At 35.5% G+C, this 25,475-nt stretch overlaps 1 protein-coding gene across 19 annotated transcripts in view; it reads right to left on the bottom strand.

Moving 5' to 3' along the window:
- PPFIA2 (PTPRF interacting protein alpha 2) overlaps window positions 1-25,475 on the bottom strand; it is a 480,968-nt gene that overhangs the window by 60,485 nt on the left and 395,008 nt on the right. For all 19 annotated transcript variants that reach the window (XM_058741898.1, XM_058741906.1, XM_058741916.1 and 16 more), the window contains 5 exons: window positions 21,509-21,746; window positions 18,166-18,195; window positions 13,924-14,054; window positions 10,381-10,535; window positions 1,379-1,472 (listed from right to left, as the gene is read on the bottom strand). In XM_058741898.1, coding sequence (XP_058597881.1) covers window positions 1,379-1,472; window positions 10,381-10,535; window positions 13,924-14,054; window positions 18,166-18,195; window positions 21,509-21,746 — 648 coding nt within the window. The remainder of the gene's footprint in view (window positions 1-1,378; window positions 1,473-10,380; window positions 10,536-13,923; window positions 14,055-18,165; window positions 18,196-21,508; window positions 21,747-25,475) is intronic.

Here is a 25,475-nt window from a genome sequence, read left to right as displayed (position 1 = left end):
TATTCCTTTAGACTTAAAGTAATTTTGAATAAATAAAATTGAAAGTTCTTTACACTTGAAATAAATTGTAAAGATTTTATCAAAAGAAGATTTTTTAGAAGAATGGTTTCTCAATAAAGAGGCAAAAAATTGAATAAAAAATTCCTTGATAGTAATAAATAAAGGTAAGACATTTCAAACAGATTGTGATAATATTTAATTATACATTTAGTGATCAGTAATGAAAAAAGAAATATCTACTAGTATTGAATAACACCGAGCAGTTGGCTATATTCAAGAAATAATCTTCTCAAGGTAATTTTTTTCTGCACAGTATTTCTATTAAATTTGGATATATATGTGTATATAAATATAATATATATATTGGATATATTTATACATTGGATATGTATTATGGGCTATGTACAAAATTAGTGAAATAATTAGGCTAGTGAGCTTTTCTACAACTTGCAAGTCTGTATTTCCTCATTATTAGTAAACATCTGTAAAGCAAATGAGAAGGCAAAATATAAGTCAGTTGATTACACTGAATACTATAACCCCATGAGCATATCTGCTACAATAATGATGACTAGAGCAATGAATATTATTTCATAGGAAAGAAAGTAAACATAAAAACTACAAACACAACGTAATAAAATATATGAGAAGGAGGAGAGGAAAAGAAGTAACCCACCAATAGATTCTGGAAGAGAGAAATCCTTTGGCTTTTAAAGAACATGTTCTATAGGTACTAGTTCATCACTGAAAAATGTTACTTTGTATTTTAAAAATATGTTACTTATGGACCCCACTAGCTTTCTAACAGCTGCTGAGACTCAACATTTGCCAATTTTGCAAGTCATTTAAATGTTCAATATTAAATATATGAATGAAAAGATACACTATAATTTCCTGCCAGATGCAAAACAATCTGCTCTGGGTCTAAAATAAATTTATGTTCAATCAGTCAGGGAAATATTCTTTTAAATACTCCTGTATAAGAGGAGATACTTTAATTGTCAGAGGAAACACGAAGTTGGATAGTATACATTCCCTTTTTATCATACCAATTCAGCCCTGAATTTCATATCAAATAGATTATCACATTACTTACAAGGCTACATTTAAATATTTTAAATATATGTGATTTTTGCAATCAATGCACTGGTCTCTTAGAAGAAACTGTCGATTTCTACTACAGGTCAGAGATGTGTACATCTATGTCAAACCGTAGTTCAGCAGAACCAGAAAACTCCAGAATTGAATAGTTTTAGGGAATACTAGAACAACAATGGCCTTAGTCTATTGTTTCCAATGACTGTCTTTTTAACTCCCCCACAAATGATAAAGAGTAAGTGCAAGTTAGAAAATAGAGGAAGAAAATCTCCAAACCTACTTTTTCTTCAGTCTTCTATCCTTCTCAGCTTGAGTTCCAAGTTTGCCTAACCCCAGGGACTCCTGAGCAGCAGCTTCAGTCTCCATAAAGCCTCCTGTGAAAAATTAACTATTCATGTTAGGTTGGATACACTGGGTCAATTCTGAAAATAAATTTTTAAAAGTTATTTGTTCAACTGCTCAGTATCACGAATTCTTTTTCTTTTTTAGATCGTCCTTATACTGCCAAACCAACATGCATAAAATGGCATGGGTACATAAATGAACGTACACTGAGAGAATGAAAAGAAAAGGTAACAACTGACCTACTATTCATACCACCCTCGACATAATACATAATCTATGGAATATACACTCCATGGAATATACAAGCTTCAAGGTCTCTTTTTCTTCTTATGAAAAAGAAGAGCACATATCTGTGTAGTGCATGAAATTTGTTTTCAATATTTTAAATTTGACATATTTGATGTAAAATGGCATAAATGATAGCCCAATGAACACAATCGGGTGCACGTCTTCAATTCTAAGTCAAGAGACTATAGAAGTATTTGCTGACGTCTAAAGAGTTTGCATATCCTCCTTCTGGCACCCTCTTTTCCTCACCTGGCTGACTCCTTTATCCTTCAGTATATGCCTTACTTCCAGAACTTCATATGTTCTGGCAGGTTAGTTTTGTTTTGTAAATTTCATAATTATATCTGAAAAAAAAACTATATCTTCAAAAAATCTTGGTAAGAATGGTTCTTATCCCAGCAAGCCACTAATTATTTGGTGTAGCGTCATTTTTATTGCTGCTGAAAAATACGCAATATACATAACCTTGAAAGGAAAGGAAGAGGAAAGAAAAGTATGTTGGGCATCAAATAGAATTACATATTTCACAATGCAATTATTTCATCCAGGATCCATAAACATATAGTTAATTCATAAATTCTTTGTTACACTTGAAAAATGAGAACTTAATCCTGGACTCTGTTTTCTTTTTGGTATTTACTATATGCAAAAAACATGAAGTCAAGGTAAGTGAAAAAATGTTCACTATTTTTAAGTGGGTTAAAGTACACATATTTTTAATTTTTTTTTAATGTTTATTTATTTTTGAGACAGAGAGAGACAGAGCATGAATGGGGGAGGGTCAGAGAGAGGGAGACACAGAATCTGAAGCAGGCTCCAGCCTCCGAGCTGTCAGCACAGAGCCCGACACGGGGCTCAAACTCACGGGCTGTGAGATCATGACCTGAGCCAAAGTCGGACGCTTAACCGACTGAGCCACCCAGGTGCCCCAAAGTACACATATTTTTTAAATGGAAGGGATTTCAATTCCAGTTAAGCTCAAGATTAGGTAGAAAGAATTAAGCTAATACCAACTCTTACAAAGACTACTACTACTACCCACACAAATGTCACCAATATGTCAATAAATAAAATTATTAAAGATAATTTTACTATTCTGCCACTGTAATTTCCTGACTTCACATTTGCAGGGCTTGACCAAGTTATGGTTTCTCTAGTGAAAAGTAATATCTTATTAAAGTGTCAGTGAAAAATTTTATTGTTACTGTTTTTCATAATTTATTTTAGCAAACAATTTATAATACTCAATGCTACTAATTCTGGAGCATTGGTATAAATGTTAATCTCATGGCCTAGTAACTCTGTTACTGAACTATATCATTGCAACACAATCCTCTTTAATTGAAAACACACTGACTGCTGTCTAGATCTAATCAATACTTTTGAGTTCAGGGATAAACATTTACTTTATTCAATTATGCACATGTGCAATTAATACTTAAAAATTTTTTTATTATGAAAGAATTTCATTGGTGGTACCATTAGGAAAGTCATCCACTAGCTGACTGAAGGACTCTTGGGGTTCATTTTTAAATGTGGGATTTTCCATTTATTCACGGTGTGTGAATATTTTATTTCTCTCATCGGTGTACTTGCCTTATTGTATATCTAGAAATTATTATTCACAGTCTGCAAGTAACAATAAAATTGTTTTCTTGAAGTGAAAACTAAAATTAATGATTCACATAAAAGTTACGAAATTCTCGATCAGATGGGGACATAGAGATTGATGAAGTAGACCCATTAAGTAAACAATGATACACTTCATCCACCAAGTGGTTATATGAATCAGCCTTTTTATATTTTTCTGAGCAAAGAAGAACATATAAATTATCATTTAAATGTTTTTAAGAACCCAACATTTTAATTAGCAAAAATAACATTAAAAAAATTAAAAGCTCTGGGAGAGAAACAAAGAAAGTTCTAGAAGAATATTGTGAGTCAAAGCTAGACCCAGGAAAATAGATATTAGAATTGTTTCCCATAAATAAAACCATAAAAATAAAAAGCATGAGGAGCTTGGAAATACTCTGAATACTTCAAAATCTAATATCCTTTGAATAGAGCACTTAATAGAGAATTATGGCTATACCCTACTTCAAAATGCCAATAAAAAATGAAACTTATTGCCATAGTAGGTACAATTATTTTTAAGCATCGCATGTAGGACAGTACCCTTAAGCAGGAGCAAAAGTCTAGTCATGTGCATTTGTTTTAGCCCAGCTAAAACATTTCTGGGTGAGAACCTTCTTTCATAGAAGAATTTTCAGGTTCTGTTAAGGATGATGTCAGCCAAACCAGCTTATGAACTCTTACTTTATGAATGATCATCCCAATCTGGAGAGAGTCTGCCTCATTTTTGCCCAGCTGGTAGTGGGTTCATATGGCTGTGTGGGTTTTAAGAATGTCTACCTATTCATCTATACCAATATTTTATTTACTAGTCGCACAGGGCTATGAAACACTTGAAATGTGGCTAGTCCAAATTAAGTGTTGCAAGTATTAAATACACATATGATTTTGAAAATGTAGTGTTAAAAGAAAGAATATAAGATATCTAATCAATATATTGATTACATGTTGAAATACTTCTGATATATAGACAAATAATTATTGAAATTTATCTCACTGGTCTCCTTTTACTTTTCATAATGCTATATATGGGATTCACATTTGGGGCTTGAGTTACATTTTTGTTGCACAGCTCTATATATCTCGGTGGTTGTAAACTGGAGACTGTACCAATCTCCATAAGAAATATGAGTATTTGTGTATGTTGGTTGGAGGAGAGAGGCGCATATTCAGATGTCACAGTGACTGCAAAGGGCAACTGATATATACTGGGCAGGGAACAAGGATTCTAAGCATTCTTCAATGAGAAGAAAATCCTCTAATGTGTCCTTAAAATGGCAGGAGTGCCCCTGATATGAAACATTAGCCTGTGGGAATCTGGGGGGTTGCTCACTCTCCAGGAGGTCTTTTAAGAATATGAAGAGAATATCATTAGCTCCACCCTCTCATGGCATGAGGTATTCAGGAATACAAGGCTTGAGTTTCATGATTCAGAGGATTACTCAGATAATAAACTGCTTATCACTTTTCAATGGCCACCTTGTAGTTGTGCATGCAAACACCAAACCCAAATCCTCATCTTCAATGAAGTTCTCTGGGCTATCACTATCACTCTTACTTTGGCAAGGTCTTTGAGGAGTTGGAATTGTTGGACACAGGATCACCAGTGGGATGTGAGTGTTCCACTAAAGTATTTTTTTTCTAGCTTCCTTTCTACATAAACATCTTGAGTAACCCCAAATCAGCAGGACAAGGATCTGGTGGTCCAATGTCATACAATATCATTCTAGAGAGCAGGAGTGAGTGGTTCACTTATCAGATCACCTTCTTGGAAACAGAGTTAGGCCAGTGGCCCAGAACAACCCCATGGCTCTAAGTCTCTGGGCTCCCTGGGATATCTGGTTGACCCCAAGCATGAGGTAGAGAGCATACACTCTGAAGGGAAGCAACAGAGACTCAAATCCACATGGTTTGGTTGGATCAGACACCATGCCTGGATGGCACTGCCTCCCTGTTTTGTCCTAGGGTCTGAAAGGTTAAAAAAAACCCAAAAAACAAAAAACAGTGCTTTCAGTGATTGGACCCACACAGGTATGAATCTTGGCTAAGAGTCCTGCCCAGATAGCACTGCCAGCCCCAGTCTCTCCCAGGCAACAGAGAGGGATGATAGAAAATTCCAAGGAAAGTATTGCAAAGTATGAGGCTTCCTAAGACCCAGGTCAAGGAGTTCAGTAAAGGACTCTCATATACCTGGATCTATGAATGGTACTGGTTGGAGCCTTCTGTTCATCCAGACTGTGAGGGCAAATATCTCTATGTTGCTTGGTCCTTTGATTCCACTCAAAATAATTTATTTCATGTTGGCCCTTGAGGTACAAGTCTGTAGGAATTTCTAGCCAAAACCCACATTGCAAAGTCTGTGCCTCTTCATTTGTCCAATAGACAAATGGACTTAAAAAGGGACTTCTCACTCCAGAGAGATTAAGACTGCAATCTGTTGCCCATTGGTGATTTCATCTTTTTCATCTGATCTCTCTTCAGTATTAAAGCCATAGCATTCAGTTGGATTTAAACACACTTTGAGTTTATAAATGGTTACTTCATTGCTCTATATCAGTTAGTCCATTAGCTCTCTAAAAAATGCACCTAGACACAGGGCCTGGCTCAAAAAGGGTATGTGATAAACACTCTCATAATTGAAGCTAAATAGTGTTTTCTTCACAAAAGGCCCTTTCACCATGCAGAGTATGAGTCATCTTTAATAGATACTTTGTGGAATTTACATTGTATCTGTTGGCTCCATAGCATCTAGGAACAATCTAAATTTGGGAGTAAAGGCCAGCACAAGTCACCCAAATTTTATGTGTAGAAATATGCTTGCCAAATAATCCTGGTGCAATGTTGATGCTGTTTTCGTCATTATGAAGTTATTTTCTTTATTATGTTGATTATTGTCAAGGAGTTCAGGCAACTATAATACAATCTGTCAGATGACCATAAAGGAAACAGAATTACAATGTAGTAGGCAAAAAAAAAATATCTCTTGGAGATGTATAGCCTCTCATATTCATTTAAAGGAAATTCACAAGAGTACCTTTTATTTATCTATGTATTTAATTATGTATTTGTGTATTTTTACTTAGTGATACATGTATTTTATACAGCAATAACTGGGGACATTGCCTGTTCAAATTTAATCTATTTTTTTCTTTTTTACTGTTTTGTTTTTCATAGATTTGTCTCATTTGGTTCTATTGGATCAAGTCTCCATTCTTGAAAATCTCTTCGTCTTTGATTTGTGTTGCCGTCTCTTACAATGCCTGTCAATGGCTTCTTTCCCTAAATTTTTTTAATGTTTATTTTATTTTTGAGAGGGCGGGACAGGCAGAGAGTGACGGAGACACAGAATCCGAAGCAGTCTCCAGGCTCTGAGCACAGAGCCTGACGTGGGGCTTTGAACTAACAAACTGTGAGATCATGACCAGAGCCGAAGTCAGACACTTAACCGACTGAGCCACACAGGCACCCCAATGGCCTCTTTTCTTTATACTTAACATTAATTGTTAACATCAGCTAGGATGGTCATGTGCATTCTGTTCTTTTTTTCTTTATAGTCATTATAATTGGAGTTCTCTGATGACCTGGGAAAGCTGGTGCTTCCCCAGGTAGTAAGCCAAAGAATGTGGTAAGATCACAGGGAGACAGATTTTGGACCCTCCATAACTCAGTTTTTGAGACAGTCTTTAGAAATAACACCTTTTTTTTTTCCATTTGTGTTTCCTATCCATATCAATAATCCAAAAATCAGATACCTGTGCTATTGAAATATTCACATACAGTGACTAGGGATGTATTTACCAAGGACAGAGTGAGTCCTAATTAGGCCATTAGAAACCCTTGATCCAAGGTGTCACCATTCTACTTATTAGCACCGTAACAGGAGGACTATTCAACCAGTTACAAACCTCACTGAATTTTTCCATCACCTAGGCCTCATTTTGACATCTTGTCCACAGGGATGCCATGAGTCACAGCTCACGCACTGCCCTTCCTATTCTCTTCTGGAGTAACTTTGTCAAAGAAAAAGAAAAAAAAAAGAGTGTCATCTGATATAGTTATTTTTAACACAGTTTAATTTGTTTTGCTTCAAAATAGGTTAATGCCTTCAGATAAAATTAAAAGGCAAGCCCGTCAGGATTCCAATAACTGATGTATAATCATAGATTGTGGGGTTCAAACCCCTTTTCCCTAGCTATGCTGGTAGGATAGACAATGTAGCAGGTAAATTTTTTCTGGGTCAGAAATATGTTGAAGTTTTGTTTTGTTTTAAATAAAAGGTTGTATATGCTTATGTACTCTATCCTACTAATTTGAAAGCTCTTGATGCCAACAGTTATGCTGTAGCCATTTTACTAAGGCTCATGGTTGGTACTCTAAACTTAAAAGTGTTTCAATATATGCTTATTCACTCAAAGTAGGAAGACATAAATGATTTTGATTATCTGTGTGTTCTTTTTCTTCCCTCACATTCCCAAGCCTGTTGGGTTTCTCCAGGAGCTTTGATTCACCTTCAATATAGCTTCTACGTAGCTCCAGAGGAGTAGATATTTGTAACTGTCTTCCTCATCAGTATTGCAGTCCTTAGCATGATTTCGACTCTGGTTTTGTTTATGTGGTAACTTTTTTGTTCTTCAGGGTAAAACAAAATCACTCAGAGCTCAGAAATCTTCCCAGGGTGATGGTATGATCATGAATAACTATTGCTAGTTTCTGATTTGGATGGAGTTGATCACTGATTCACTTTATAACTGGTATGACATAGAGACACAAAGTTACTAAAAATGGGTAAGAAAGGCTAGGTTTCAAGAAGAATGTATATTTTTCTAGACTTTAAATTATATTTTGGATACCTTGATTTTGACAGAATATTGTTGGCAAAATTTCTAATGATTCAGTAACTCTTCATCAAAATTAAATTTAAAATAAAATAGAAAAAATCCAAAAGAGAAAGGCAATTGAATATATTTTAAAAGGGAAAAGTAAATTATAGATCCCAAAATGAATATATATGTTTAAATAGGAGTAAATAAAATGATTACTATGTTAGCAAAATAGTTTAAAATAACTACCTACACTATTGTTAATTATACTGTAATATATTGGAAATGACAAATAATTTGGTAAGAATATAAATAGTTATCAAACAAGAAGTTAAAACAATGCCTTGACACGCACATTTTATATCCAAAAAATAATCATCTTCTATCTTCTTTCCTTATGCAATAATTTTTTTTTATAGCCTTAGGAGTTCCTTTCCTGAGAAACAGAAGTCCAAAAAGGATTTAATTCATCTGTTGAGTAACATTTAATCACACAGCTGTCTGGACATTAGTTTTTCATGGCTTCTGATACTTTGTGTGGATTTTACAAAGGCACTTTTGAATATACGACATTTGTACCTCTGCAAACATAAATATTGCTCTCAGAAATTCTTTCGGTGCCAGGACAGGAAAGTTAGCCAGGAAGTTGGAGCATTACTTGTAAGCAATCATTCCTTTATTTGGGAAACTAAAGAAAGTGCTAAGAGATTTGTATCATTCTGTTCAGCATTCACCATTGGAGGAAGGAGCTAAATATTTTTTCAAGAGATTAACTATATTTCTACGTTAAATAAGAAAAGATAGAAAAAAGAAGATGCAATCACAATAACCAATGTGATGAAAAGTGATTTCAGAAGAAAAAATATAGGAAGACACACACACACACACACACACACACACACACACAAGCCAAGTGTATATTTACCTAGGGTCATTTCAAATGTACTGATGTATGTATGTATGTATCTCTTTTAAAGTTTATTTATTTATTTTGATAGATAGAGAGATAGCACACAAGTAGGGGAAGGGCCAAGAGAGGAAAAGAGAGAGAATCTGAAACAGGCTCTGCACTGTTAGTGCAGCCCCTGATGTGGGTCTCATGAATCGTGAGATCATGAATTGAGCCAAAATCAAGAGTTGGACACTTAATGAATTGAGCTACCCAGGCTCATATATATATACATATATATATATGTATATATATATATATATATATATATATATATACACACACACACACACACATATACACACGTATGTATACACATGTGTGTATACATATATACATATGTGTGTATATACACATATATATAAAGTTTACTTATGTATTTTATATATAAAGTTTATTTATGTATTTTGAGAGAGAGAGAAAGCGTGAGCTATGGAGGGGCAGAGAGAGACAGGGAGAGAGAGAATCCCAAGCGCTGAGAGCACAGAGCCAGACACGGCCTCACTCTCACAAATCAAACTGTGAGATTCTGACCTGAGCAGAAATCAAGAGTCAGATGCTTAACCGACTGAGCCACCCAGGTGCCCCTGTACTGATCCATATTTTTATTCCATTAGTGTCCAACAATAACTAACACAATCCCTATTGCCCTATTCCTTCCTCTGTCCTCCCACTTACATACTGTAGAGTTTATTCTGTGGAAAGCTGTGATAGCTTTAAATAAAGAAACCTGTACTTTTTTGGCCTGAATATCACATTTCTTTATTTTGGTTAAAAAGTTATTATGGATTTTTTGTAGGCATCTCAATTTTTTCAACAGAAAAGCATTTATATACATCTGTGTTTTAAGCGGCAGTATACTCAGTGGTTTTAAACATTGACACTAAGATGAGTATTTCAGTTCTGTAAATTACTAAGACATTGTTTACTCATCGATAAATAAGAACAACAGTAATAACACTTGTCTCGTAGGGACCTTGGGTCTATCAGAGCCAGTCCTAAATAATGTCTAGCTATTGTTATTCACAGAGGAATCAAAAGGATTGGATGTTTTATAATATTCTTCCCTTGTAAGTTTTGTCAAACATTATTCAGCTAAATTGAATTTACAGAGCTGATTGAAAAAGGAAGTGTGTCAGGTAGGCAAAAGAAAAATGCAGAGACGAGAAATGAAATGAAAACTAGACAGACCCTCACAAGTGACCAAAATGAGTCGCAGTGGAAGTTGTCAAATTCATGCACACTTACGGAGCTGCCCGAGTCGGGCTTTTTCCTTTTTACCAAACAGACGTCCTATTGAAGACTTGATTCCTTTCTTCTTGGGGGCTTTGTGAAGAGAGTCTTGGCTGCTATTGGAACTGCCAAGCCCAAGGCTTTCTGGCTCAAGGGAGGCAGATAAACTACTGCAAAACACAAAAGAGGGCAAACTGCTCATCCACAAGGTACACAGACTTGTTCCTTCATAAAGGGACAAATGAAAGAACACTTACTCTCTTCCTTTCCTCCCACATTTGCTCTTAAGCATATTGAAATTTGTTGTTGTTTTTTTTTTTTTCCTCAACCTTAGGGCTCTGAGCCTCCAAATTTTGTCTAAGGAAAATGATTTTTGTACTAAATGATTTTCCCCCTTATTTTAATACAACCATTGAACATAGGCCGGCTTATTAATTGCATGTTAAATGACCTTCCATTATTTAGCAAGTGACCCTTTACCTATTTCCACCTCAGAGTATGATTTTTTTAGTCTTAAACATAATGACCTATGATAAGACATTTAAATTTAACTAACAGTGAAGTTTAAGCTGCTATTCCAGGTCACAGCTTTACCTGATTTTCTTCTAGCCATCTTTCTCTCTCAGTTTTGGAACCTAATTTATTTATTTTTTTACTTTAAAAATGTTTATTTATTTAATTTATTTTTTTAAAAGTTTACTTATTTTGGGAGAGTGAGAGAGAGAGAAAACGTGAGCAGGGGAGGGGCAGGAGAGAGGGAGAGAGAGAATCCCAAGAGGGCTCCACACTCAGCTTGGAGCCTGACAGCAGGGCCCAATCCCATGAGATCACAGCCTGAGCCAGTATCAAGAGTCAAATGCTTAACCACCTGAGCCACCCAGGCACTCAGTAGCTAACTATAGATGCACAGATTAACAGACAGGGCACTGGCAAATGAAGTAACTTGATCTCTTCCTTTAAGAGAGATTGGTGAACAGTCAGGAAACCAGAAAAGAGGCATTTTTAATGGTTAAATTAGTTTGAGAAAGAAGAAAAATCTTAACTAGAAATAACTTCTAGTTGGTATTAGTAGATTATCGCTGTTTTTATGAGATGACTATTTCTCTTTTGGATATTAAGTTTTCAATTTTAATTCTAACATAGTTAACATGCAGTGTTATATTAGTTTCAGGTGTACAATACAGTGATTCAACAACTCTATGCATTACTCAGTGCACCCTAAGTGTATTCTTTAATCCTTATCACCTATTTCACCCGTCCTCCTACCCCTCCCCTCTGGTAACCATCAGTTTGTTCTCTACAATTAAGAGTCTGTTTCTTTTTTTTTTTTTTAATTTTTTTTTTCCAACGTTTTTTATTTATTTTTGGGACAGAGAGAGACAGACAGAGCATGAACGGGGGAGGTGCAGAGAGAGGGAGACACAGAATCGGAAACAGGCTCCAGGCTCCGAGCCATCAGCCCAGAGCCCGACGCGGGGCTCGAACTCACGGACTGCGAGATCGTGACCTGGCTGAAGTCGGACGCCCAACCGACTGCGCCACCCAGGCGCCCCTTTTCTTTTTTTTTTTTTTTTAAGAGTCTGTTTCTTGATTTGCGTCTTTTTTTCCTTTGGTCATTTCAATGTGTGTGTGTGTGTACCACTTGTTCTATTTTTAAAATTAAAAAAAACTTTTAAAATGTATTTACCTATTTTGAGAGAGAGAGGGAGAAAGTGAGTAGGGGAGGGGCAGAGAGAGAGGGAGAGAGAGAATCTTAAGAGGGCTCCACACTCACTGCAGAGCCCAATGGGGGCTTGATCCCACAACCCTGAGATCATGACCTGAGCCAAAATCAAGAGCCAATTGAGCTTAACTGACTGAGCCACCCAGGTGCCCGTTATTTATTTTAGAAAGAGAGAGAGAGAGAGAGAGCACTTGCATGCAAGTGGGTCAGGGCAGAGAGAGAGGGGGACCAAGTATCCTAAGTGGGATATGCACTGACAGCAGAGAGCCCGATTCAGGGCTCATACTCATGAACCCTGAGATCATGACCTGAGCCGAAGTCAGACTCTTAACTGACTGAACCACCCAGGCACCTCTGGTGCCTCATTCATTTAATTTTAAATCATCTAGGTGGGATTTAAAAGCAAATACTCATATGCTCTAGTGATCATTTTGTTTTTTTCTTACAGTTCTCAGGTATTCTTTCAGGTACATGATAAACTGAAATGATTTCCAAGAAGTTGCTCTAGACTCCATTCCTGGTCAATGTAACTGACATAGTATTAATAGGAGAGGTACAATAGATACATTGCTATCTATTCTACAGCTGTCCATTTGACAACACCATGATGAATTACTTAACTTTACTTATTCATCCTCTTTAATGAGTTGACATTCTCTAAACTCCAAACCAATAGCTTTTCACATGTTAAAACAGGAGTGATTCTTTTCTTGGAGGATGAAAGCAGATAGTTTGAAGCTGGAGTAACTGGGGTTTTATACTCACATTAGAAATTAAACATAAAACAGAAAGGAGCAAATGTCTGCCAGCACAGAACCTCTGTTTTAAAGCATATTTGTTGTAAAACTCATACTATTTAGAAGATAAATTCTTACTTAAAGTGTTAATACTAAGCCATTATGCACAGCCATATCAATGATGTGTCTTGAGATGCTGCAATTGATAAGACTGTAAAAGCATATATATTTAAGATGTGAATTGCATGTTTAGATTTGTTTATGCTACTTATTATAAGCGATCTGCTTGCAATTTTGTAGGCAGATGGAAAGCACCACAGGATGAGTTGCTACAACAAATAGGGTATTTCCCCTTACCTCTTCTTTTAACATTTTGGCAGATATGCTTTTTCCCCCTCTAAGAACTTTCTGCTTATTAGCTGTTATAGCTGTCAGCACCAGACCCTGGGGGGTAGTATACATACCTGTTTGCTAAAAATAAATGAACTGCAATTATGGACTTTTCAGAACTTAATCACTTTTTAAAAAATGTTTTAGTTATTGGTGGTGGTGGGGGGGGGGGAGCAGAGAGAAAGGGAGAGAGAGAATCCCAAGCAGGATCCATGCTCAGTGCCGAGCCCTGTCTCACCACCATGAGATCATGACCTGAGCTGAAATCAAGAGTCAGATGCTCAACCAACTGAACACCCAGGCATCCCCAGACCTTACTTTTACACCTAAGCCTAAGCCAAATTTATAGTTTTGTCCTAGAGTCTGTTAAGTTTTTTGCTATTCTTCCTAGTGAGTCTTTCCATTAGCTTGACTTCATTTTAATACTAAATATCCACTAAATATAGAAGAGATAATCTCATCAATATTGGCTAGTAATAAGACCACAAATACATAGTTAATTTTAAAACTCAAAATTTGATCTCAGAATGCATTTTTTTTTCACAAGAGGAGAGGGGAGAGGGAGGAGGGCAATACTCTACTGGAGAGTTATAGCTCAAACCAAATTTCTCATATAAATTTTTAAGCAGTCTATTTGACAGCACTTAAAGAAAGAATATTTTCAGAAGGAGAGCATGCAAACCGTGAAGTGAGCTGAGAGAATCATACCTTCGGGCATCATTGTGGTAGGAGGAGGGAAGGGTGTGAGTCATCCTGATGGCTCTAGGGGTAGGGGGAGGAGAAGTTTCACATTTTATAGTTGCTTTATCCTCCCGACCATCTTCTTCCACCACTGCAATCTAGAAATGAAAACAATTCATTCAGATGAATTCTTTCTAGATTTCAAATGAAATTGACAGAAATGGAGAGTCATTGGCAAAACTATTTGAGTAATTCTAATACAAACACAAAACAAAAAACTTGGGGCATATAGGTCTTAGACATATAAATTCTTATTACTGAAGCACGTGAGTTTAATAACTGTTTTAAAAGTGAAGGTATTCCAGTTTAATATATAACCTGGACACATTTCATAAAAAAACATTATTTAAGAGTGAATAAGCACCATAGATCAATATCCAGGAACTATGAAAAAGCTATCACGGACTCCGTTTCAACATATCAGAATGTAAAGGCTTACAAAAAAGTTACTGGGTACATATTTGAGTTAATTCATTAAGAAGGTATGCATAGTCAGGTTATCATAACATGGAAATCTTTTAAGTAGGAGATTTTTTTAATATTTATTTTTGAGACACAGAGCACAAGTGGGAGAGGGGCAGAGAGAGAAGGAGACACAAAATCCAAATCACACTCCAGGCTCTGAGATGTCAGCACAGAGCCTGACATGAGGATCAAACTCATAAAGCATGAGATCATGACCTGAGCCAAAGTTGGATGCTTAACCGACTGACCACCCAGGCCCCCTTTAAATAGGAGATTTTTGAAATGAGAAGAGAAGATGGCAAAACTACAACTTTATCAGATAAAGTGTATTATTAACGCAGGCAAATGAAATGTGGTCCAGATGTTTAAAAAATGAGTTGTAGCTTATTAGAAAAAAAAAATTCTTTTTAAAGATTATAAAAGGTAAGAACATAATTCTTGCAAACAGTTTCATTTCACTATCTCCCATGGGAACACAGACAAAGGCATACAGAAACCAGAAGATGGATGGAAGGGCTTTCCTTAAAGAATTTAGTTCAGGAGCACCTGAGTGGCTGAAGCATCCAACTTCGGCTCAGTCAATTGGTTAAGCATCCAACTTCAGCTTAGCTCATTATCTCGTGGTTTGTGAGTTTGAGCCCCTTGTTGGGCTCTAAGCTGAGAGCTCAGAGCCTGAAGCCTGCTTCAGATTGTGTCCCCTTCTGTCTCTGCCCCCCACCCCCACCCCTCGTACTCTGCCTCTCTCTCTCTCTCTCTCTCTCTCTCTCTCTCTCTCAGAAAAAAATAAACATTAAGAAAAAATTAAGAAAAAGAAAGAATTTAGTTCAGAGTCCAGAACAATTCAAGATACCATAAATTTTGTCAGAGATAGACATATAAAACCGCATTACAGTAAAGACTATTCAACAGTAAAGTTGACTGTGAAGAGATATTTTTTACAACAATCTTGCATTTCTTTTCATGGCATCACTGTGCGTTAAAATACCTATACATAGAAAGATTGTGGAAAGCACAGCTAATAGATATGGCTCTGGAAGTTCTAATGACAAACAGCAATATGGCTATAGCAAAAAAATTTAAAGCTGTGTTCTCATCTTATGTCTACATAATGTTTTGCTTTGTTTCTATGTTAGGCTATTATGCATAAATGTGTTTCTATATGATACATGATAAAGACTTCATGCATTGAAGAAACTGAATGAAGTTGTTTGTCTGGGCTCTTGTCATCCAAGCCTTGATTCCTTTTAACGATTTAAGTAGGCATCTATATAGGATGTCCTCTCTCCATTTCAACTAGAAAAGGGCCACCAGAAGAATCTTTTTCAAGAACTACTTTCAGCATGATGTTAATCCTACAGAAAACTCTTTGTAAACTCACATCTCATCTAAATTCATAAAGTGTGTTTCTAAACTCTTCCTGATATGTATTTATGTCTTCACAGTTCCATGATCTAGCCATAATTGTTTTCTGTGATTATTTCTGCCAAGCCTGACCTTTCTGCTTCCATTACTTTTTTTTCCTGAAACACCTCCTAAAATGCCTTCCTCTTTCTATTCTGCCAGTCAAACTATGCAAACTTTCCAAATATCAGCTCTTAAAAACATCATAGACACTCTTCCTCTGAATAATGCTTAGAGTTAACACTATATAAATAAAATAGAGGAGAAAGGATTTGGAATCAGAGATGGATTTGAATTCTGGTTTCTCTTATTTGTTGAAAGACACATGCTCATTATTTACCTGCTCTAAGATTCAATTTCCTCATCAATAAAATGGAAACTAATAATACTTACCTTAATGTGTTCATTTCAAGGGTAAATGGAATCACACTTGTAACTCCTTAACCTGATAAACAACAATTTTTAGTTTGTGGCCTTCTTTCCATGACCTACCTTTCTTATCAACTATTTCTTCATCCTATGAATTCCCTGAGCCTGCATTTCTGTATGGAACCTTCCTTTGTGACTTTTTTTCTTATATCCACTAAACTTCTTTTATATCCATCATCTACTCAGATATCTTCCTATATTCCCAGTATAATTCTTTTCAGTGGCAGAGAAAGACAAAGACAAATAATAAGAACATTATGATGGTAAATTTGATAGTTGAGAACTAAGTGTTAGTATCAAGGAGAGGATGCTATAGGAAGATAGATGATAACTCCGGAAAAGAAATTCCATCAATCTATGCCACACAAGTTAATATAGATTCCCTTAATTTAAAAAAGAAACAAAGAAAAAAATACTTTTATAGTTTTAGAAGTGGGCATAATCTGACTACCACATCTTTTTTTGTTTTTAAGTTTATTCATTTTTGAGAGGGAGAGACAGAGCATGAAGAGGGGAGGGGCAGAGAGAGAGAGGAGACACAGAATCCTAAGCAGGCTCCAGGCTCTGAGCTGTCAGCACAGAGCCTGATGTGGGGCTCAAACTCATAGACAGCGAGATCATGACCTGAGTGGAAGTTGGACGCTTAACCAACTGAGCCACCCAGGTGCCCCCTACCACATCTTGATGATGCTAAAAAATAGATTTATGCTCTGGAGAGTAGGTTCAACCTTTGAAATCTTTCCCATCTGATATCCCATGAGTCTGAACTCTGCTGTTATCAATTATCTAAGAAGATGTCATTTTGTGAATCAGGACTGGAGTCAATTTTGTTTCTCATTTCCAATATGTATTCTATTGATGTCACATTAAACAAGAAAGGAGCAGATTACTTATATTTTTGTAATTTCTATATTCTTGATGCTCTGGCGTCTGGCACCATGCTGACCCAGGACATAATGCGCCTCCCAGGACTAGCTAATTCCTAGAGATTGCAAACTACTTCCCTGGAGTATGACTTCCATATGTACATCAATCTATCTAGACTGGTATCCCAAATCATATTCTTTTTAAAAATTTTTTTTTCAACGTTTTTTATTTATTTTTGGGACAGAGAGAGACAGAGCATGAACGGGGGAGGGGCAGAGAGAGAGGGAGACACAGAATCGGAAACAGGCTCCAGGCTCCGAGCCATCAGCCCAGAGCCTGACACGGGGCTCTAACTCACGGACCGTGAGATCGTGACCTGGCTGAAGTCGGACGCTTAACCGACTGCGCCACCCAGGCGCCCCCCAAATCATATTCTTGATCTGGCTCTTGTAATACTCCAGGAGGCAATATTCCTCTGCCTTAATCATGCCAGGCCAGGAATCAGACAACTAGAGACAGCCCCTATACCCAGAGCCCACAGAAATGATTAAAACAGGCCAATCTTAAGCCTGCTCACCCTGCCTTGCCTTTCCAACAGAAACTACAATAAAACTCCTACCCATCCTTTCTCCTAGTTCTTTTTGCCTCATGACCTACTCAGGTGCTTTTGCCTTTGCAAAGGGAAGGGTGAGTAACAAGGTATCTTTTCATTGGCAGTAGTCTCCTGATCTGTTGGTCTCACATCCATGAATAATAGTAAAACTAGATTTAAAAGTAAGCAGCATTCTTCTAGCATTGACAATAAATAATCTAATTCTAGGATATGTAGACTACATAATGTAATCATTACTCTAGAAAACATAAACAATTTTATTTTGAGGCATTTGCTCTTATAATCATATTTAAACAATTCGATAATGCTTAAATACTTTTAATATTTCTGTTTATGTTAATAAAATGCTTCAAATAAAGGGAATGCAATTTTAAAACTTTCACAGAAAAAAAACAATATTCAACTAGTAATCACACAAAAGATATTTACATTACCTTTCTCCGATGTTTCCTTAGATCACTTGGCTGTGATTGGCAGAAATAAAAGCAACATAAAACAGAACTAATTAATGAGTATCATTTGACCATGTTACAATTTTTAATTGTAACTTGACTGTCTTGTTTTTTCATTCCATTGTTTTCTAAATAAATGTCTTTACCCATTATAAGAGGACTCCTCCTGAAAGTGACTTCAGAGAGGGAACTTCTTAGAAGGAATGGTGGGGTGGGGGGGGACAGGTCTACATGATGGGGTCAAGCATACATGCATGGGATCTGAGACATGGAACCCTGGGGAATATGAAGCACATGTAGTGAGCTAGTGAGAAATAAATATGGGACTTATCTTCTCCCCAAAATATAAATGGGAATGAAAGAGATTATCCATAAACAAAGATCCAATGCACATGTATGGAGTTTGTAAGCATTCCCTCTTGCCTTATCTATGCTCAACCTTGGTCCACCCTTGGACAGGCATACTGCTCCTGAGCTATCTCAAACTTCCTGGCTTCCTAACTAGTCTCCCATTCCCAAATGCTAAGAGCTCTGGCCTCAATAAAATATGTTTTTAGGGCTGCTGTTTTCTTGTCAACGTTACAATGTTACAAAATTACATAATTTTTTTAAAGTTAATTCTTTATGATTTCAGATGAATCTTGCTCACTTAGTATCTTTGTTAATTTTTCTTATGTAAGTAAAACAATTTTATTCCATTATAGTTATATTTACATTTATATATTTTTGTTCCTGGAAAATGGGTTGATTTACTCCACACAATATTCTTACTAAATATTGGCAGGATGTTCCTTATGCTTATGGATTTGTGGTGAGGTAAAAGTAAATAAAAGTACATTTTATAATCAGGAAAAATAACAATCTTTGTAAAACATATACACAAATACAATACAAATGAAAACAATGTCTTTTCAATCTCTGCTCTTCTGTCTCCCAAATTTTTCATTTTCCTTTGAATATTCAAACATGGATTATATTCCCCCAAATTATGCCCTCCCTCATATTTTCTACAGGTAAAAGAAAATCTACCTGCCTTTCACTATAACAGTGATGAATTTAATGACGAAGTTTTATTAGGTGATAAAGACTCCCTGAATTTCATTTATTGTTTTTCTGAGTCAGATATGGGACATTTTAAGTACTTTTTTACCTTCAAGAAATGCTTTAAATATTTTTAAGTACTGTAATTATAGTATAATAATGTTCATTTGGTATTGATTTATTTATAACTAACTGCTAAAGAAAGTGCATGAAAGCAGTGGCATCTTTTTCATATATATATGTATATATATATATGTATATATATATACATATATATATAAATCATGTCTAAATGATTATAAATATGTTATTTTGCTATTATAAAAATATTAACACTATCAAGCATTAGGATACTAATGCTTATGAACATACTTAAAAAGCTAAATATATGTAGCAAATATAAACAGAAACTAAGCCAAAGATAGTATCATGTCTAGTTAATAAAGTCAAATTGATGGTTCCTAGATTTCTAAAATCACCACATCATAACGTAGCTCAGTATATTGGGTTATTATATCTTAGTACATTGACTAAAAAGTTTGTGCTGTGTCTAGGTGGGGTCAGTTCTGATTACCGTCCTTTGTTCTGAACGGGCATTGTCTATGATGTCTATTTTAAGAATATTTTTAATATCAAGTCTGGAAATGAGCACAGAATAGAGGACTCAATGGCTTAAGAAGGTAAATGTTTCCTTTTTTAAAAATATTGCCATTTCTCTTTTATGTTGACTTTATTGCACTGAAGTCCATAACTGCAAAGAGTCTGAATATGAAAAATGCTGCCACACCATACAGTTTTGTTTCAATTCACAATTGTAAAATTAAAGAAAAAAGATATTTATACATAATAAATTTTATAAAAATAAAAATTAAAAAAATATGTGTTAGTTTTCCCTAGATGTGAGAACATGAAATGTACATATTATATGTATAAGTGTATTATATATATATACACATAGATATATATGTTAGGTACAGTACACATTTTTGCAACATATTTATTTAAAGGTGCTATTTAGAAAATTAATTAAAATTTTTTGTTCAGATACTTTACACACATACATACACAGATACAGATATTGTGACACTTTTTATAGTAGCTTCACAGCTTTCTGAACATATGCAGAAACACTATATACACTTCATGTTCTTCTGTGGTAACGTTAATTTACTTTCCATTTGTTATATTTGTGCTAGTTTTACAGTCTCTAAGCTATTATTTTATCTATTTATTTTTAATTAATTTCTACCCCCAAATTTATGTTTAATTGGAATTTTGTTTTAATAGTATAGTTTTAATATTCATTACAAAACCAGAATTTTACCTCCATAAATAGTTTAGAATGTTTAAATCTTCATTATTGTCATTTAAACATAGTTCTAGGTAATCACAGAAAAAAATAAATGGACAGAATAGTATATGCTTTTGCGTCAGCAAATGTGAAAGACGTACAGCTCCATTTACTGTGTTAAACGTGGGCAATTTACTCATGCTCTCAAACGCCCATTACTTCTGCTTTCTATTGAAATGGTGTCCTCTGACGTGCAGATGTTATGATGGGAAGTAAAACATCACAGCATTCAGTAGTCATTTTTTTTTTTGTATCATTTTTTTTTTCCAGAGGTTTTTCTACCTTATTTTTAGCGAAGGGCACTTTGATTTTCTCTGTTATGTTCAGAGCACCTCCTAATAATTTAGGTTTCCAACTTTTAATTCCTAATAATTTAGGTTTCCGACTTTTAATTCTAAACATAAAAATAAATGAAACAAAGGATTAAAGAATAAAGAAGTATAAAAATGTTGACATGAAATTCTAAAACAAAATTGGGAAATTGTTGCTATTGGTTTTGGTGGTTCTTTTATTAAAGTTATATTATTTATATTATAAAAATTTAACATTTTATGTTGTTATATTGGAGCAATTAGAACCAGTATTTTCTATTATTTATTGTGTTAAAAGTAAAATACTCACTCCCAACTACTTCACCAAGATATCATAAGGAAAAATTTACTTAATGGTTTCCGTCACTCAGATTTCTGATGTGACATTTAGATCGCTGCTCTTCTATTTCCTTATTATGTGACTTGAAAAATTACATCTTTGTAGGCTACATTTCCTCCACTCATAATCGGATTAGTAGTTGCACCTACCACATATGGTTGTTGCGAAAAAAAGAAGAACAATAAAACACACAGAAAGTCCTTAGAACAAACACCCAATATAAATCAGCTAATGCACATGAGTCTTAATGGGGTCAAATGTTCTCTGTGCACATCATCATACCAGTGTCATGACTCCCATCCGATCCATTTCCCTGGCAGGGCTTCGCGGGGTGAGCTTTGGCGTTGAGTGTCCACTGGGGGGAGATGAACTGGTCAGCGAAGAAGCTGTAACCGAGGCAGTGATAGAGGTACCTGGGTGGACCCTTGCTAAATTCAGGCCTTCCAGGCTCACACTAGCCACCCTATTCTCAATTTCTTCAGCACGTAACTCTGTAGATTCTTTTTCTTCCTGAATTAGCCTAAAAGACACAGTTGAATTTGGATCCATTATATGCTGCTATAGTGGTAATGAGAATTCACATAATAAAAAGCAAATAAATACATAAATAAACAAATAAATAAATAACTGTGAGCATTTTATATCAAATCTAATGTTTTCTTTACTCAAAGGCAATATAACTTTCAATAAATTTCAGACACTTTCTGGCTGAAATTTAGAACATCTTTCTTTTCAAATGATATACAGCTCCTCCCCACTTTGACCCTCTTTCTATCTATACTATCACCTGCTAAAACCTTTAAAACCTTGCCTGCCTAGATAATTTTGCCACTAATCCTAATCTTATTTTTGTTTTTTTTTCCCTAATCTTATTTTTGAACCGAGGTGCCAATAAATGAGACTTTTAGAAACTCAGATCCTAACAAAGATGTTGAATCTTACATCCCAACTGATTAAAAAGTATACTTGATAGAATCTTCAATAAATGGTCATTCATAATTATCATTTAGTCAAATAAAACCCTTACAGTTTTTTTTAAACCAATACCTACTCAGCCACGTCAGCTTTAAATAAGCACCACGTGGGGTGCCTGGGTGGCTCAGTTGGTTGAGCATCCAACTTTGGTTCAGGTCATGATCTTATGGTTCATGAATTCGAGCCCCACATCCGTGCTCCACATCAGGCTCGCTGCTGTCAGCCCAAAGCCCACTTTGCATCCTCTCTCTCCCTCTCTATCTGCCCCTTCCCCCACCTCTCAAAAATAAATAAACATTAAAAAAAATAAGCACCAGGCAATTTAATAATGTGGAGATGATCTATCTCTAGATAGATACATACATCATACCTACATACATAGTGAAAAAATGTTTTAACTCTTGATATAAATGCTTTTCAGAAGACAAAGCACTAATACTCCTTTTTTTAAATAAAGAGAAACTTCAAGAATATGTATAAATGAACTATTACAGAGATGCAAAGAACAAAGAATTTTAGCAGGGTTGCATAAATACCCTATTTAAGCTGTGTCTATTTGTTATAATGAAACTGTACCGGTAGGTGATTTAAAAAATAGGGTTTAGAACTTCTCCTAAGACATTTTCCTCTTAACTATAAATGGCTTATTGTGATCTCCTATGATATATAATCCTTAACTATAAGGTTATGATCACCGCAAAGTTTTATATTTATATGTTTATTTTGGAAAACTGTTTGGTGGTTTCTTATAGAACTAAACATACTCTTACCATATTATCCAGTAATTGTGTTCTTTGGTATTTAGCTAAATGAGTTAAAAACTATGTCCACCCAAAACCAGCACACTGATGTTTATAGCAGCTTTATTCATGACTGCCAAAATTTGAAAGCAACCAAGATCTTTTTCAATGGTGAATGGATAAATTGAGGTACATCCAGACAATCGAATATTATTCAGAGCTAAAAAAGAAGTGAGCTATCAAGCCATGAAAAGATATGGAAGAACATTAAATGCACATGACTAAGCAAAAGAAGCCCAATCTAAACAGACTACATATTATATGACTCCAATTACATGACACTCTAGGAAAGGCAAAAAACTATGAGGACATTAACAAGATCGATGGTTGACAGAGGTTGGGAGCGGGAAGAGATGAATAGGCAGAGCACAGAGAATTTTTATGGCAGTGAAAATGGTCTGTATGAAACCATAATGATGGATACTTGTCATACATTTTGCAAACCCACAGAATGTACACCACTAAGAGTAACCTGTACTGTAAACAATGGAATCTGGGTGATTATTATGTGTCATATAGGTTCATCAATTGTAATATACTACTGTGGTGAAGGATGTTGATAATGGGGGAGGCTGTGCATGTGTGAGGCCAGGGCATATATGGGCAATCTCTGTACCTTCTTCCCCTCAACTTTGTGTGAACCTTAATCCACTCCAAAAATTTAAGTAAAAAAAAATATTGAGCAGACTTACTCTTTTTTTAAATGAATATAATTTATTGTCAAATTGGCTTACATACAACACCCAGTGTTCATCCCAACAAGGAGGCATATTTACTCTTAATTATAATTTTTCAGTTCCACAAAGAATATGAATTCTGTTATTGTGAAGTTTATTTTCATGGATGCACTTTAAGTTCACCCAGAGGAAAGCTTAATCAAGTAACTTAGCACAATATTATTAATGCTTTAAACACATTCCAAAGGAAACACTGGCTCCTCTTAAAAAAAAAAATTGTACTTTAAAATGATTGGTAGGAGGGGCGCCTGGCTGACTCAGTCTGTTAAGCGCCCTCCTTCAGCTCAGGTCACGATCTAGTAATTCGTGTGTTCAAGCCCCTTGTGTCAAGCTGTGATGACAGTTTGGAGCCTGGGGCCTGCTTAGGATTGTTGGCCTCCCCCTCTCTCTGCCCCTCCCCCACTCAAGTTCTGTCTTTCTCTCAAAAATAAACAAACATTGGGGCGCCTGGGTGGCGCAGTCGGTTAAGCGTCCGACTTCAGCCAGGTCACGATCTCGCGGTCCGTGAGTTCGAGCCCCGCGTCAGGCTCTGGCCTGATGGCCCGGAGCCTGGAGCCTGTTTCCGATTCTGTGTCTCCCTCTCTCTCTGCCCCTCCCCCGTTCATGCTCTGTCTCTCTCTGTCCCAAAAATAAATAAAAAAAAAACGTTGAAAAAAAAAAATTTAAAAAAAAAAATAAATAAAATAAACAAACATTTAAAAAAGTTTTTAAAAATGGTGGGAAATAACTCCTCTAAAAAAGTTTTTTTTCTAAAATTAACTGTAGTTATTAACTCTAGGCATTGTATTAATTGTAAAGGAAGAGTCACACCTAGAGGAAAAAGCTGAGTAAGAAGTAGACTGAAGTTTAATTAAACAGGAAATCGAATGCTACCTTAGATATTCAGTTCATTTGGAAAAATAAATGACAATCCATTTATCTTTAGAATCTGGATGTAGTTACAGAAAGTAGAAGAACTAACAAAACAGACACCCTTTGAAATGTCCCAGTGTGTTGGGGAGGGCGTACCATATACAAAAGGATGAAACAATAAGTAAGACCACAAAAGCAAGGGAGTCAAAATAGTAGCTAATTAGCTACTATATATATATTAATATATAATATTATATATATAATATATAATATATAATAAATATAATATATAATTAATATAATATAATATAATATAATATAATATAATATAATATATATTAACATTTATTTACTTTGAGAGCAGGAAAGAGAGCGTGCATGTGTCAGTGGGGGAGGGGCAGAGAGAGAGACAGAGAGAGAGAGAGAGAGAGAGAGAAGAGAGAGAATCCCAAGTGGATTCTACGCTCAGCGCAGAGCCTGATGGCAGGGGCCAGTCTCAGGAGATCACAGCCTGAGCCGATATCAAGAGTTAGATGCTTAACCACCTGAGCCACCCAAGTGCCCAGTAGCTAACTACTGACGCACAGATTAACTAACAAACAGGTCACTGGCAAATGAAGTAACTTGATCTCTTCCTTTAAGAGACATTAGTGAACAGTGAGAAAACCAGAAAAGAGGCATTTTTTAATGCTTAAATTAGTTTGTGAAAGAAGAAAAATCTTAACCAGAAATAGATTCTAGTTGGTATGAGCAACTGTTTTTATGAAGATGCCTATTTCTCTTTTTTATTTTTTTAAAATAAACGGGGTTTATTCATTTTGAAACATTCAAAATGAATACATGCACTATTTATTCATCCAAAATTCAAATGTTTTAAAGAAAAAT

The sequence above is a fragment of the Neofelis nebulosa genome, chromosome 8 (assembly GCF_028018385.1).
Source record: "Neofelis nebulosa isolate mNeoNeb1 chromosome 8, mNeoNeb1.pri, whole genome shotgun sequence".
Classification (NCBI taxonomy): Eukaryota; Metazoa; Chordata; class Mammalia; order Carnivora; family Felidae; genus Neofelis; species Neofelis nebulosa.
The sequence above is the reverse complement of the archived record's forward strand: the minus strand, read 5'-3'. Positions and strand labels throughout refer to the sequence as shown.